At 45.3% G+C, this 16,108-nt stretch overlaps 2 protein-coding genes across 8 annotated transcripts in view; one reads left to right on the forward strand and one right to left on the reverse strand.

Annotated features, from left to right (window-relative positions):
• STK32C (serine/threonine kinase 32C) overlaps positions 1-729 on the reverse strand; it is a 79,301-nt gene extending 78,572 nt beyond the window's left edge. Inside the window, exon 1 of one of the 3 annotated variants that reach the window (XR_011810197.1) lies at positions 446-729. Coding sequence is in view for 2 of the 3 variants with exons in the window: in XM_072039952.1 (XP_071896053.1) it covers positions 446-550 (105 nt within the window). In the remaining variant the exon portion in view is untranslated. The remainder of the gene's footprint in view (positions 1-445) is intronic. The other 2 variants (XM_072039952.1, XM_038181450.2) reach the window with 2 other exon arrangements.
• A 5,310-nt stretch (positions 730-6,039) lies between these two features.
• LRRC27 (leucine rich repeat containing 27) overlaps positions 6,040-16,108 on the forward strand; it is a 28,971-nt gene continuing 18,902 nt past the window's right edge. The window contains exons 1-6 of one of the 5 annotated variants that reach the window (XM_072039956.1): positions 6,040-7,800; positions 8,411-8,529; positions 8,624-9,322; positions 9,609-9,822; positions 10,131-10,261; positions 12,915-12,973. In XM_072039956.1, the coding sequence (XP_071896057.1) occupies positions 9,177-9,322; positions 9,609-9,822; positions 10,131-10,261; positions 12,915-12,973 (550 nt within the window). In that variant the 5' untranslated portion in view covers positions 6,040-7,800; positions 8,411-8,529; positions 8,624-9,176. Of the gene's footprint in view, positions 7,801-8,410; positions 8,530-8,602; positions 9,323-9,608; positions 9,823-10,130; positions 10,262-12,914; positions 12,974-16,108 lie in introns of those variants that run through there. The other 4 variants (XM_072039959.1, XM_072039960.1, XM_072039958.1 and 1 more) reach the window with 4 other exon arrangements.

A 16,108-nucleotide genomic window follows, 5' to 3' on the forward strand; every position in this document is an offset into this window, starting at 1 on the left:
GCGTGCATTGCCCTAACCGGTACCCAGCCGTGCGGGGGGCAGCGGGGGTCGCCCAGCCCGGACACGACGCCCGGCTCCCAGCACCCAGCACCCGGCGGGGCCGTGCCCCCGCCACCCCCCGGGGAGCACCGGGGGCACCCAGGGCAGCGGGCTCCCCGCCGCCTGCCTGGCGCCTCTCCCGGCTCCGGCGCCCCGTACGGAGCAGCACGGCGCCTGGGGAGCCCGGCACGGCCCGGCACGGGACGGGGGCACTTCGCACAACTTGCGCGGCCGGCGGCACCCGGCCTGGCGCTCCGCCGGTGCCCCCGCGCGGCTCGGCACGGCTCGGCTCGGCACAGCACGGCACGGCTCGGTTCAGCACGGCTCGGCACGGCTCGGCTCGGCACGGCTCGCTGCCCCCCGATCCCCCCCCGTCCCCCGCGGGGCTCAACAGGTGCGCACTCACCGTCCTCCCTCTCGTCGAACACGGGTCTCTTGGAGGACGAGGCGCTCGCTCCCATCCTCTTCTTCCACTTGCCCCAGTGAAACATCGGGGCGAGCCGCCGGGCATGCCCCAGGCGCCGGGCCCCGCCGGCTCCCGCGGCCGGGACGAGCCCCCCGCTGCCCTCAGGCGCCCCGCGCCCCTCCGCCGCCGCCGCCGCCTCCCCCCCGCATGGCAGCGCCCGGCGCCGCCGCCGCCGCCCCCCGCGCCGCGCCCGCTGCTCCTGCCCGCGGCGCTGCCGCAGCGCGGCGGAGGGAGGCGGCAGCGGGGCCGCGCCGGGCGGAGCGGGGCCGGGGGGCGGGGGCGGCGGCGGGGCGGGACGGGACGGGGCGGGCACGGACGGGGCGCAGCGCCCCCGGCGGCCGCGGGGACCGGCCCCGCTCCCAGCCCTGGCCCTAGCGCACAGCTCGCACCCGCTGCCCCGCAGCCGCCTCTCCCTGCCCAACCCTCAGCCACCGGCCCTCGCTGCCACTGCTCAGCCTCCCCGACTCGCCCCGGTCCTACAAGAGGCAGGCACTCAGGGGCTGTGTTCCCCCAGCAGCGAGCCCCGAGGGCCTCTGTCATGCTTAGTGACACACGAGCCAGCAGGAGGGATGCGTGTCCCGCTCGCACTGCCACAAAGCGTTTGCCAGCACACACATACCGAAGCGTGCAGCTGTTCTGTGCTGCTGCACGAAGCCCTGTGCACGAGGAGGACAGGCTCCGGCCCAGCCTCTTGCTGCAGTTTTGTTCCGAGCAGCGCTGTGTGATGGACCAGCCGTGCTGCCTACAGAACCAGCGCCTCCAGCTCGCCAGCTCTGGACATCTCCTGCCCTTCTGTCGCGATACAGCTCGGCTGCTGCGGAGCTCCTCAGGAAAACACTTTTTTTCTCAAGCTTTCACAGGCTTCGCAGGACATGGAGCCGTAACACGCTCGTGATGCCATGTCTTCATGGGCTGTTGGACAGAAATGTCTCCCGGAGCGTCCAATTCAATGCACTGCTCAGAAACTATTCCTGGTGGTCACAAACCACATCAGACATGTCCAGCCAAGTGGCAGCTCTTCGGCCCTTACATGGTGTCTGTTATCACAGCAGTACTTTCAGAATTTCGGAGGCGATGCTTTGCAACTCTTAATTTAACATGTATGCTGTTTTCTTCTGCGGCATGCTTTGAAATGGATAGGTTAGTTAATGCACTCTTTATAGGAGATTTGCTAAGAGTTAGTCATTATTTGCAGAGCCTGGAAGGTGTAAGAGGATTACAACTGAAGGGTGTAATTTAAGAACAGTTTTCCAAAGGCAGAGAATAGTTCTTAAATTATATTTATTTGAGAAATCAGAAAGAATAGGTCTCAAATAAAGAGATGGAACACCTCAATACCAGATGGCAATTTCTGCTTTGTCTAGGGATCATTTTGTTTTTCAATATATTGCAGATGTCTGAGCCATCAGCTTTCACTCCCTCTTTTCTCTTTCCGTTCTGTAGGAAAAGCCTGAAGACTGCCATGCAATGGCCTCAGTCTGTGTGCCAGCCAGTCGTCACTTCTCTCTTTCTCCACCAAGGCTTGGACAATCAAACCACAGCCCGGAATCACAGACTTTTTCTGAGAAGTTTGCAGGATTTACTACTGTAGGATGAAAGAGTGGTAAATACAGAGTTGGTTGTTCAAATTCTGGGGGAAAGTTTCCTTCCACCAGATTTCTCGATTTCTTTACCTAAGAAACCAAAGAAGGTGCAGCAAGGGTTTTTTTATTGGTTTTATTGTTTGCTAAGGTTGTTTTCGGTGCTGTTCAGAGAACAGGTGAATTAGTGCTGCTCAAAGCTCTGTATAGGGATACGGGCTACTTAAAATCAGGTCCTCTTGCTGACTCCTGCTTTCTAGGAACCCAGCCACAGGCACGCATATATGTCCCAACAAACACTGGGAAACCCAAGAAAATTACCATCTAGTTTTCATCCTCACAATGAGATCTGCCTGTTCATGAGACACACCCATTGCATAGCCAAGAAAATCAGGACGTTAGTGGTGTTTTTTTAAAGGAACAAGCAGCAGACGTGTAACACCACCCAGAATTACGGAGGTTTTTCTCTATTCACAGCAAAAGAGCAGGCACAGCACTGACTGCTGCCACGAACTGGGTGCCATGCTCACTGCTCCGCCAGAAGGGCCACTGGCTTCTCACTGGGGCTCTGCCTGTAGCGGATGCCCAGGTCCAAATCCTAAGCCCTGTTTTTAACTAAATGATAATACTGAAATTGTCAGGGAGAAAGTTATCTTGAACAGAAAACGGGGTGAGGTTTATTGTGATTTGAATCGGGCAGCTCTGCTCATGTGCACGTTCATTGGAACTTTGCCCTTTGGTTTGGGAGAGGATATTCTTGTTCTAAATACCCAGCCTGGTATTCGGAGACTGTTGGGCCATGCCGGCATCATTTGAAATGTGCCCATTAAAGATCATAAAACAGGTAAGAGAAAAAGAGCTTAGAAAAGTTCCTTCAGCCTTCAAGACATGGCAGAGAACCTGGGCCACTAGCAATGGCATTTGGCTGTGGCTGGTAATGTTTTGTCTAAATCGCTCGTCATGTCCCAGTGTCAGAAACAGCATTTTTGCTTCTGGTCTTAAGTCATAGCTCAGGACATCTGAATGATGAAACAGAGACTGTGTTGGAGGAGAAATGGGAGACATATGAACATTGACTTTGGAGAATTCATGGAAGGAAAGCGCCACTTGCTGACATTGACAGGGTGCTCGTTACACGGCCTGAGTCGTGTAGTGGTGGTCCTGCCTTTGAGCACTGCTGCCATCGCTGTTCACCTCAATGGGAAGAGTGAGATCCATGTTTAGTTCACAAATATTTAGCATAAATGGGGTTCCATAATGCTTTCCATTTTCAGTATTTTAACACCACTGAAAATAAATTCCATTTGTTTAGAACTCCAACTCTTCTTGCACTCCTGAATAATTCAGACAGTGCTCTATTGTTGTCTCCTCCTCTGTACCAAAAGAAATGGAGGGAAGGATCAGATGCTCACTGTCTCGGATCAGTTTCCCTATTCATGAACAGAGAATGCTGGATCATGGTTGCCTGTGCACATTATTCACGATGGAGCAAAATTAGTGCCACAAAAGCCAAATGTAGTCCTTCTGCTTCCTCTCAGACAACAGTGTTTGCTCTTACCTACAGAGCAAGTGTCTTGGAGGTTCAAACATCCAGCTCGTCATTATTTCTGCAGCAGAATTGTATTCATTTTCTGTCTGTAAAACCCGAGAACAGGGCTCCCTTTCTGTTCTGGGCACACGTGTCTAATACCACTATTCAACACCAGCGCAGTAACACGCAGGGAAAGACGTTTGTCCCCTCAGCGAACAACTGCACTTCAAAACAGGAGTATCAGCAGACCGCCAACCACAGCAACACCGTTACACTAATCTTATGAAAATGTGTATTCAGTAATGGATACTAATCCTACAGGGGAAAAAGGTAAAACACATAAACTGCTCCGTAGTGGTCCAATATAGGGAAGGGAAACAGAGCAAAGTCTGCCTTCTAGGTATCCTGGTCTCCAGGGAAACAGAAATTCACTTCGTCTCTGAATGAGGAACTTTAATAAAAAGCTAACTTTTACCATCAGTTATTCCACAAGACATCTTGGAATATAATTCTAACTATATCTCTAAGAGGAAAAATTTGCAGCCTGGGTGACAAAGGGTTATTAGAAACAGATTGTTCTTGAAATTACCAAGAATGTTTTGAAATTACTGCTTTCTTAATTTTTCCTCTTCCTGTTTTCTATTCTTTTTGTTTTATATTTTACTCAGCGACAGGCATTTAATGAGTGAAAGTTTTGAGGATACTTTATGCACGTCTCTTTGTCCTTGGAACCCATTAACATGCCACAAATCTGATGATTTTCTTAAATGAGAGAACAAGGGAGAGCTGGGACTTCTCCAGGCTCTGTTCTTCCTGGAGAAAGCTGGAGAGAAACCTTAAGCAGCCCAGAACTGCTGCAGCCAGCGATGTTCAGCAGCATGTACAAAGCGCACCCAGCCCCCTTGAAGGTTGCTGGCTAATGCCAGATCTTGCAAAAGGAGAGCAACTGCCCTGGAAGAGTTTGTCTTCTCAAATTTGTGTTAACTTCTGCATATTCCCTTTTTTTATAACTTATTTCAGAGGTTAGAATATTCTTGCGCTTCACCAGCCACGAAGCCATTCCTGCTTCATGGAATTGCACCTGCTGAGCCCAACTCATCAGGTTTGCATACATTCAGTACCACCTTTGTTGTGTCTCGTCAAAAGCTCACAGACGTGCACCAGGAAAAGCCTATATGCATTCATTTAGCTGGGAAACGTGATACCTGTTCTGCTCTAGGCCAGGCCAAACAAACCCCTTATGAAATTCCAGGATTACACTTTTAGTCAAAGGATTTGTATCAAAAATCATCATCCAATCATTCTCAAACACATGAGCTCTGGAAGTGAATGAGTATCCTTTGGGGTGACTGATTGTTCTCATTTCCAAGCACTGTGAGCTGCATATTTTACATCGTGCCAAAATTAGCATGAGGCAAACTGAAGATAATATTTTATTTTTTGTTTCTTAATCTCACACCTCAATTAGCTGCATGGATCCTGCAGTTTACCTCTTTATGTTATTTTCTGCTGGTAGCTCTAAGTTACAGCTCCCTTTCTGTCTTTTTGCTGGCTGCATGGAGCTGTGATTGTTTCCTTCTTTCAGCAGTTCAAATCAGGATCAACTTCCCTAGTATCAGTGAATTTATCCTGAATAAAACCATTGTAAATAAAAATAGAAACGCCTGAAGTATCGTTAGATTCTTTACGGTTATCTGTTCTCAGTGAGCTGATGAACATTTTGAAACCAAAACGCTACCAATTTTCATGAAACTGAAAAAGAGGCAAATATTATAAGAATTGAGGCATAGAAACAAGGGGCCACCATAGGCTGACATTACACTCCTATTAAAAGCCCCTACTGATTATAGTGGCGAGAACTGCAATGTGGTTAGGATGATGAATGGTCTATTACTATGATTCTTAACATTCACAGGGCTTCCTCACCAAGAAAGCCTACTGAGAAAAAAACTATGTTTATTCTGAAAAGATTCCCTGAAAGAACACATAATTCTTTCAATAAACATTACATAGAGGGGAAATTTCACACATTTTCTCATCATTAGCATTTCTGTAAATAGTACCAATTCTGGTTTTAAAGATGCTAACAGTAATCACCAATCCAGCTGTTTCAAAGTCCTTCAAAGTCACTCCAGTTAACTAATAATGTTCTCCTCTTAGGATCACCTGCAGAGGCCTGCATTAAGCGGGAGCAGGCACCACCAGCGGTGATGAAGCCTTAAAACTAAGATCTCGTTCAGACCGGTGGAAAAAGGGTTACACATTTCATTGCCAGTGCGGGTCTCCTTCTGGTTCCACAGGTGCAGGCTGTAGTGCAGATGGATTACATGCATTTTACCAGCAGGTGTTCAAACCCTACAGAGTGATAAAAGTGCCTGCCTTCTTCCCAACTAAACTCCTTCCCTTGAGCTGGTGAGGTAGCTGTGTGGTAGTTCAATTGCTTATTTTGTTTTTCTCTTTTACAGCCTGAAAGGGGTGTTCTGTTTAGTTTTCTGTATAGTATAACGGCTTCTCTTGCCTAACTCTGCTTTCTCCTGTGAGAGAGGGAGGAATTTATTTCTGGAACTGTCTGAACAATTCAGCTCTTCAAATTTTTAATGACTTCTAACTTTTTTCCCCTTCTTTGTTTCCTTTCATTTATGTGTCTGCTCCCTTTCTGCTTATCCATTTAAGTTAATCAATGTTTCACTAAGAAATCAAGAGCATGTGTTGATATTCTAATAAGATACTTGTAGAAATCACTCATCTTTTTTCATTTACTGGAATATTAGGAACTTATAGAAAGTAATGACTTCTTTTGTATCTTTCAACAGCTCTTTAGAAAAATGGGGGGAAAAAAAGCTTCCTTTTAGACTTAGTTGAAGTCAGATGCAGATGAAACTTAAGTAATGTAGGTGCCTACCAATCTGAAGAAATAGCTGAGCGGGGGAATGCTTTTCTCTGAAATTTTGTCACTTCTATGTTGAACTCTGTTGAGGTCTCTTCCAACCTAGAAATTCTGTGATTATGTAACTCTGTAAAATAATGCCGGGGGCAGTATCCTTAAAATCCATAATCAAACAACTAATCTGCATGAGGATTTATCTGACACCATTTATTCTGTTAGCTGCATCTCTGTGGCACAGTGGAGAAGTCTTGTTACATATGATCTACATATAGAACCACATTAAAGGACTGTGGGCACCCCAGTTCTACTTCACAGCGCCCCAGGGAGGCTCTCCTACACGTGCAGAGGGGCCTGCCCAGGCTCATAGGAGACAGCTAGCGATGCTGGTGCCAGGGCACTACATGGTGATGCATGGGGGCTCCCATCTGTTCCACGTGTACTGATGCTCTTGAAGTGCAGTATCTGTGTCAGCACTAGGGAGGAAGGAGGGCTGTGATTCAGAGTCCACCTGAGAATATCTGACTCTGAGCTCTCTCTATGAAGACTCAACAGCTTAGGTCCTGACAAGAGAACGGTGCCAAAGCCTGGTCTTCCCAGAGACCGGCATTTTCTGAAGACAGAGCTTGTGATTCCATCAAATGAAATGTGTAACGCTTCTCTTCTTGCCCAGCAAAACAGCGGAGCCTAAAAGTAAAGGCTAGCACAATTTCAGAGATGACCTGACATTCATTTCAGTCTGTTGCAAGTTATGTTAAGTCTCTGCAGCTGAAGGATTAAAAAACACTCCCCAGCAACTGTGGGAAGTTCTTTCAATGACCCAGCACGTTCTCTGTTTTGTTAGAAGACTGCTTTTCTGGATAGAAGAGCAGGCCTACAGCTAACCCACTCAAGCTCGTTGTTTTCACTGTTCTTCCCTGTTCTGACATCGCTTCCCTGTGAAGTGCAATCGCTAGGATGACTGTTCCAGATGCAGACCTGCCCCAGTATGCTGGGTCAAGATCCCCTCAAGGCTAGACAAGGTTGTTATGACAGCCTGCCCTTGAGAGATTTCTATCTGCAGAGCAATTTTATGGTATTTTTGTACATTCACTTTGTTTTGATTTTGTTTCCAGGAGAGAATTCCTTTTTTTTTTTTTAAAAAAAAACATCCTTAGTTATACCTCAAGATCAGGAAAAAAAAGCATACAGTTTGTTGCTTGTTTGCCATCTCGCATGCAAACTTTTTGTTAAGTTTTAGTCATAGTTCAACTCAATTTGAAGGAGCACAGAAATTCCTCTTCTAACATGATTCAGCTAAGTTGAGTAGCTTTCTAGATTCACTTTCTCTGCCTGAAATGCTCACAAAAACATTTGCTGATTACTGTTGTGCTAAAGGATTCTAAAGAAGTTTTGATCTCAATGTCCAGCTGAAAAAAACAACACTGCTTAAATTAATGTCGTTAGTTTTAATCCTAATGTGTTTCTTACGTAATCTTAAAATTATCCTAAAATACTTTGGGTTTTACATAAATAAATGCAATTCAGTACTTTTCAGTACAGCGTTTCCATTGATTCCATTTTAATGTTCATAAGTTTTGCCCTCTGGTTTACAAATATTGCTCATAATTAGAATTTAATCACCTAAGTAGCCTCAAAGAATATCTGTTCCAGGAACAGCATAATGAAATTACCAATCATACCTTTTTTCTTGAAGTCAGCAGTAATAACATAATTAGTAGAATCTGTATTTTCGAGGTGGAGATAAATTCAGGCTGAGCGATACGTGCCTTGTCATCTTCAGCCCAGGTACCACTATGTTTTCCAGAGGCTTGTGGCCCTGCAACAAAACAGATGTGGAGGTTAAGGCCTGTTTAGTTCCAAAGGTAAGCAAACTGTTCCTGTGAAAATGAGATTATGTTGTTTCGCAGTTATCCACCAGACTATTCCTTCAGATTTCCAATGTTTCCTACAAAATGGAAGTTTTTAATGTAGTCTTTGGGAGTCAGAAGCTTCTGAGCAACAGGATTGATGGTTCAAGTGAGTGCAGGTAAGAACGCTTCTAAACTTTTTTTTTAGCAGAATCAAAGCTTTGTATTATATTAATGCTTGAGCTATTTCAGCCTCTGGCTGTTTGTTTCCAGGCACTGTGTAGGACCTAACAAGCAATCCACACTGAAATGTACACGCCTGCCCCAGGATGTTAGCGCTGGGGCTGTTTGGCCGTGTGAAGGTTTCTGCAGTTGGATGTTTCCTGCTGGCTGCCAAGCCCTGTGCACGCGGTGTTCGGCCTGTAACGGAGTCCTGTCGGTGTTACTGTACAAGTGAAATGCTGCAAGGAAAGGGGCTCTGAGGGAAGCCCCGTGAGATACCTGGAGATACCTGGTGGTGCTGAACGCGACACCGGTAGCCTTGTTCCCCAGGGAGTTTGTCATCAAGTAAAAATAATCTCCCTCGCTGAACGTGGCTTGTATTTCTGGTGATGAGCACTGGCAGCAGCGTGGTAATGCTGCCATCCCGCCTGCTGTCATTCCTGCAGTAGGTTCAGGCCTGTGAAGACCTCCGGAGCACGCCGGTACCGGGCGTTATGGCCCCGGCTGCGGGGCCGTTGCCGGGGCAGCGCTGCAGGGGTGCCTGGTCCACTGCTAGGCCTCGGTGTGGGGCCCACGGCTGGAGGGCTCAGGGAAAGTGTGGGTGATGCTGCAGCACCCGTTAAACCCATTGGAAATTAACGAGATTTTAAATAAAGGCGTTCTCGGGCTGTCTGCGTGGCAGTGTGCCACAGCTGGGCAGGGCACAGGCTTTGGAGGGGCCCCGAGCGCCCTCGGGTCTGGCTGGGGGAGGTAAGGGAACTGCTCCCCGCCACCCCGAGAGGGTGGCCTGGTGGATGTACATACCCCTTATAACATACACGTGTACGTTATAAAGTTATATCTATGTGTACACACACACAGTGTGCCTTCTGTGTCACACTACGTTCCTAACACCGGGGACAATCAGAAAATAACAGAACCGAGAAGCTTGCTTTGTAGGCGTTCTGTTTCCAAAATATTGTGTGGTTTTTCTCAGGTCGTGACCTGCCTTCAGTTGATCTGTCTGAATTACTGAGCCCGTGTTTTTGGCTTGCAGACAAATGGATGACAGCTCTTACAAAGGGCTTAATGGCAGTGGTGATAACTCTGGAGATGAGTATCGCAAACAGAGCTCATCTGGCTCCAATTCATCAGAAGAGATCAGGAAGGCCATTGAAGAGTGCATGTCATCAGCTTCAAGTACCCTTGATGTTAGCAGAAAAAATATTAAGCATCTTACCGAGGAAATATATAAACTGCCTGATGTAAAGGTGTGTGTGCTGTTGTCCTTTAATACCTTTGGCATGAATGTAGCGCAAGGCAGTGAAGGGTTGTGGCTTTGCCAGATGAATGGGAAAACTACAGATTCTTAGATACAATCTTTAATACGTGTTGTGTTTTGTTCTTAAGGTCCTTAAATCATCTGTGTAACTTAGAATCGTGTATCCCTTAATTTCCTTTAACTGTTCTTTTTGTAAAAGTGTAGAGCAGTTTACAGTTTCCATGTTCAACACTGTGTGCCAAGGAACAGTTCCTCTATTTCTGGATTTAACACATGTTTATGTTTTTTCTCTATTAGCACTTTCATCTGGAGGGAAATGCCATATCGATGATTCCTGAGGATTTATTTCAAAAGCTGCCACATCTTGTTTGGCTGGATCTCCGGTTTAACGAGATTACAGCTCTTCCCCCTGGAATTGGTTACCACAGGTAAGACCATTGGTCATACAGGCAATTTAATAAAAAATGTATTTTTCTTCTATTTGTCCTACTGCAATTTCATTGTAACAGTCCAACTTTTACATGGTTTTGTTTGGCATTAATCTTGGTGCAGGAGAACACTATATAAGCTTATTTTTGTTTACTAAAACACAGATGAAGTGAGAGGTCCAATTAATATTATGTTAGTGAATTTCTAAACACTTAACTTCAGAAATTTACATCCTGTTAGTATTTTTCTCCCAAGACAGAGTAAAGCTTACTGACTGTAGCTGACTAACATTAGTGCCGCATGTGAGGTGAAAACATGGACACATAGATAACAAACATCACTTCTCTTGTAAATGGACACATAGATACAAACATCACTTCTCTTGTAAATGATAATGAGGGACAGTTTAGTCAAAGAACGTTATCCATTAATCTGTTTTTGCTAGTCATCTGACGTGGTATTTAACTGTTGGAAGGATTGCTTAGCTGTCACTGATTTATCTGGGGTGGCAAAGAAGGGTGTCCACAATGTTGCTGTGACCCTGAACAATCCACTTGCTCTCATGTTGCTGAGATCACCAAAGCTAATTTCTCACCAGTTTTTCAATGTGCTTGGACAATCCTTACTTCTCAGCTGAAGTGGAAGAGCACAAACACAATCTATAGTAATAATTGGGAACAAAGGAATGATGTGTGCCCCAAGGAAAAGAAACTGACACAGGAATATGTGCACTTCTGGTTCTAAAAGAAACTTTTCTGTGAAGAGTAGTAAGGAAAAGAAGACAACCCTTGAATGGTATATGCCATGGAATTTTCCAGAATTAAAAATGTGTGGCATTGAAATAAGATGCTTAAGGTTATTTTAAGGTCAGTTGTTTGGGAATGATTATATATTCAATTCCTGATTAGAGAAATACAGTAAATGAAGGCTATGCCTCTAAAAATAGCTGAAAAATGCCGAGTCTAATGTCTTCATCTTTTAAATAGCTTTAATAAATTATTCTTAAAATGGATGGGAGTGATGTTATAGCTTGTGAATTATATGGTCATCATTGTACAACTGGTTGAAACCCTGTGAGACTAAGGTATTCACTACGTGTCTTCCTAAAAGATACCATGCCAGCCATTTGTCCCACCGTGTGATATACTTGTTTGTATTTTTTCACAGACTTGAACAGCTCAGATTTAGGAAATGCTAATTAGAAATATTCACTAAATATTACTTGAATTCCTCAAAATCATCACTTCATTTCATTGTTATTAGTTGCTGGAGTGTAAAAGTGCGTTTTACCTGGTATACAGCAACGCCTAAATTATTAACGAATTTGGGGCTTGAAGTGGGGAGTCCCTTGCTGCTTCCAAGTTTGTTTTAAGCTGAACTGGATGTTTTGCTTTACAAATATGAATATGGTGCTTGCATTTTTCTGACTGAATTGAAATGTCTTAAAATATTGCCACAAATGTTAATCCAGTGTTGAGCAGCTGCCAAAATGTTTGTTTTGTTTTCTCTTTACTAGAGGTAAAGAAATATTATGACAATCTACCAAGCTTTCTTCTTGATTTTGTTGAATTTTAACAGTAAATAAGTCAAATTGCAGCACTGGTAAACAAAACACATTAACTTTCCTAGTAGGATGATGCTTCATTTATGGCATGGACAGTGCTTTGTCTATAGAATATCACTTGATCTGATACATTGCCGGATATTAAACTTAAAAACTACTGAAAAAAAATCTTATTAAAATAACAAACTGAAGCAGTCAAAATTAGGAAATTCTTACTGCTTTTTTCTAGTAGTCTCCATTTCATAGCTGCTTTAATGTCAGTACCTGTATGCTACAAGGGGAAAAGGAGACAACCTCCCTGCTTTTGGACAAAATGTCCACCCTATCCTCAGCGCTTGGTAGCTCAAAAGTTCACATCAGAGACGCTCTATATAGCAGTGCATGCAGCAATTCTGGACACTTCACTTACTAAACAATATCAATTGTTTTACAAGCACAGGCAAACTGATAGTTTTTCAAAAGCTTTGGGTTTGTCTATATGTTAGAAGACTTCCAAAATGTCATGTGTGACATAAACCCCATAAATGTTTGTATTTGAGATGAATGCCTGACCCATGCCAAACTTCTAGGCTGCTTCCAAGAATAAGAAAACAAGCTTTTAAAAAATAAAAATAGTTTATGAAATTAAATACAAATAGGGCATATTTCTTTCTAATATCATTATCAAAAATGGGTGAACAGTTTTAGCTCAAATGTAGCCTGAGGAATGTACTCAACAAAGCAAACAGTTGCAGCTCAGCAAAATCATAAACAACTGAAAATGATGAGTTTATAATTGGAACAGTCAGTATCAGAGTTTAAAGTGATAAGCTTTGCAAAGAAAGATCAAATACTAAATACTGAAGGAGTACATAGTAATTCATGGGCATAAAAGCAAACTTCAGATTGACATACCAGAAAGCTTTGGGGGTATGTCATTTTTCAGCACTGATGTTTGCAATGGAGAGCCATGGATTTGCCTTCTGGTTCCCTTCTGTAGTACAAAACAAGCAAGAAGAAAATCAAGGAGGAAAAATATTCTCATGTTTCTGCTTAATTAAATGAACTTTGCTTTTAACATCACAACTCTTTTCTGTTTTATTGCAAAGGCAATTGAAAACTCTGCTTTTAGAAAGGAATCCTATAAAAGAGCTGCCCACAGAGCTTGGTAAGTACCCACTGATGTCATAGACGCTCGATTCTGTAGTTAGACTTTAGAATACTTTGATGGGTATCTAAAGAATGATGTTGCAAACATGGGGGTGGGGAGGGAATTAGTTTTGTTAGAGCACACGTAATGACTCTCCTCACTGAGAAGGAAAAAATGTAATCAGATGTCTAGGATTTTGGTCAAAAATGGTTAATATTGTTTCTCTGAGTAAAGCTGAAGCAAAAAAGAAACATGTTTCAGAACTCTCTGAAATCTTGGGGTGTTCTCACAGTCAGACATTTCTAAATGCAATTAGAGTTGAGAACTTCTGCAGCAGCTTTTTGTAGTTTCAAACTTTAAAGACATCTCTAGCATTATAACTCCTCTTGCGCTAGCAGTTACTACTCGGGAATCACAAGTATTTCCAAATCAAACGCTCCTAAGGAACACTGAGCAGGTTGTGCAGGTTCCTGGGTTGGCCTGAGGCTGCCCCTGGTGAGCTGGAGCTGAGAATGGAGACTTCTGAGGAGGGGTCCCTATTCCTCGTCCTGCCCCTGCAGGGCGCAGAGCCCAGCACCCCTGGGACTGTCAGTCCTCACAGCAGAAGTCCTGACTTTTTGTTGCTCAGCACTGTTTGAAGTTGTCTGAGCTTTAAGACTGCTGTTGTACTTCAAAGACTAACCTCCAAAGCTACATCTTGATTCTGGGCTTGTCACCAAACAACCGGCATGATCTCAAGCTGGCCACACAACCAGGCCCAACTTCCTTCTGCTTACAGAGCTGATGTTAGGCTGCCCTTTGCCAAGGTGGAGCTGAGCGCTGCTCGCTGTCACATACATCCTCACAGCTGTTTAAGATCAGCCACGTTGGCTCCTGTGCTTCACTAGACTCCGTTGTTCATGTTGAGTTCCCTGTACTCTCTCCACGAGGTATCCTGCCTGTCTGAGGTGACATCCCTGCTAGCAATCAGGACGTTCCCAGGTCTGTTCCCACCTGCTGGGGGCAGCTGGCATGAAGTGACCTGTTCCTACATAACCACACTGCCCCAAACAGTATGCAGCACCCCCTGGGTTGGAGGTCTGCGGCTTCAGAGCTCCTGGGCCGCCTGCAGGCAGTGACAGGGAGAGAGATGGCTTTGTTATTCGTATTAAATGCTATGAAAGTATGTTCCCTTCCTGCTCTTTGGGCAGTGCGTTAAGAAAACGAGCAGGTGCAGCAGAAAACACCCCTTCCTCACAGCTGTTCTGGGTTCAAGCAGTGTACCTTTGCTAAGATTTTGGCAGAAGTATTGCTGGTACAATGCTGATGCTTTGGCTTTCCGTGTAGCAGTTACACTGGGGGACTCCTGCCCCGTGCAGGGTACGTGCATCTCTCCTGTTCTCACTGGCTGAGCAACTGAGGGGTACCAAAAAGGATGCCAGCCTTCCTGCTGGGTTTGAGGTCTTTGTTCAAGCCACAGCAATTGGAAGAGAGCACTGCAGGTTTTTTCAGGGCAGGATTTGTTGGGCAGCAGTGAAGCAGTGACAGATGGCTGGAGGCATTCCTAGAGGCTGGCTGCAGCCAGGCCTCCCCAAGCTGTGTGCTCGTTAGCAGGCAGCGCAGTGACACCCCGACTGTAGGAGTGGCCCAAGCCATGCCGTTCTGCTCTGCCAGTTCGGATAGCACAACTTCGGCATCGTTTGCTTAATCACTTGCCCACGTCCACGTCAGGATTTCTGAGTCGCGAGGATCTTGGATGCAGCTGGCAGGAATGTTGTGCTGGGGTGATGCTGCCCTGCCATATGCCTTGCTTTGCATGAGCCGTCAGTTCCCTTGGCAAAGGCTGTGTGTCCGTGGCATTGCCACCTACAGGGTAGTGTTTAGACACAGATAGATACATACGAGATGTGCACAGCTATGCCTCCTCCAGCTCCACAGCAGCAGAGCTGCTTCAGTCTCGACTCTTTACATAGCGGACAGCGTGAGACTGGGACTGGCACAGGCACAGTGGTTTGAACCTTAGCTAAAGGAGGGTGGAGGTAATTCAAGGATTTGGCTTAATCCAGGTTACTGAAGTCTTTTTCTTTCCCTGCGGTGGAGCTGTGCTTCTCAGAAGTCCCCTGCGTGTCCTGGGCAGCTGGCATAGCAGGCTTCCTCTCCACAGTGATGGGGACATCAGACCAGTAAGCAGTCCATCTGAAAGGCTGGGAGGAAAACCTGGGAATTGTGCCTGTGACAATGTGAGTCGCTGTCAAAACCTAGTGTATTTTTACAAAACACTCCTGTTTTGACAAGACAGCTTTTTCTTACAATATCATGTTTCATAAGCTAATTCCCAGCCCACTCTTCCTCCTACCCTTCCCTATTGCTCTCTTGTCTGTACACTTGCCATCCTAACCACCTATATCAAGAAACAGAGTAGGAGCTAATGCTGACAGCTTCAGCACTAGCTTAGTTACCATCCTGCAGTGTCCATTCCAGGGCTGTTGTCTTCTCTTTTCTTAGTACGAACCCCGGTTTTCTGGTGCTTGTATCATAAATGCCAAACAAAGTTTGTGATGTAAACTGGGATGAGTTGGGAGGGTGATGCAGGATAACCCTCCCAGCTGTTAAGTCTTCATCTCTTGTGTATATTTCTCAACTACTTCTGGAATGAATTTGCAGTGTTTACCCTCATTTATTGTTTTTTTTTTTTTTTAAATTTTTTTATTCTTAGAACAGGTAGCTTTTAATTAAAAAAAAAAAAAAAAGCTTTGGGAAGGGAGCAGAAGTCTGAGCGGTAACAGCAGTTCTGTTTCATACCTGTGGCTGTTCCTAGAGCTTTTGTATGGATTCACCTGATCTGTGCAGAATTACCATGAGTTCTGAATTTAGTTATCAGAGAGGAAAAATGCTTTGTCAGCCACCTTGTTCTCAGAGGTGATCTTAAACTTCAGTGTGCTATGTGCTAGTTGGGAGGTGTTGTGGGGTGGCTGACACTTGGTGTACATGCCTCCTTTTTTCAGTACTGCCAGGGGCTCTCTGGAAAATTCAGGTAGGCTCCTGAACTCGGGATAAGTCACCAGACTGCCTGTGCCTCAGTTTCCCCTGCTGTAAAATGGGTACAGTGATACTTATTTTAGGAGGCTTAAAAAGTAAAAGCATAGTATAGGAGCAAGGTAGTATTACTGCATC

This window comes from Anas platyrhynchos, chromosome 6 (genome assembly GCF_047663525.1).
Source record: "Anas platyrhynchos isolate ZD024472 breed Pekin duck chromosome 6, IASCAAS_PekinDuck_T2T, whole genome shotgun sequence".
NCBI lineage: Eukaryota > Metazoa > Chordata > Aves > Anseriformes > Anatidae > Anas > Anas platyrhynchos.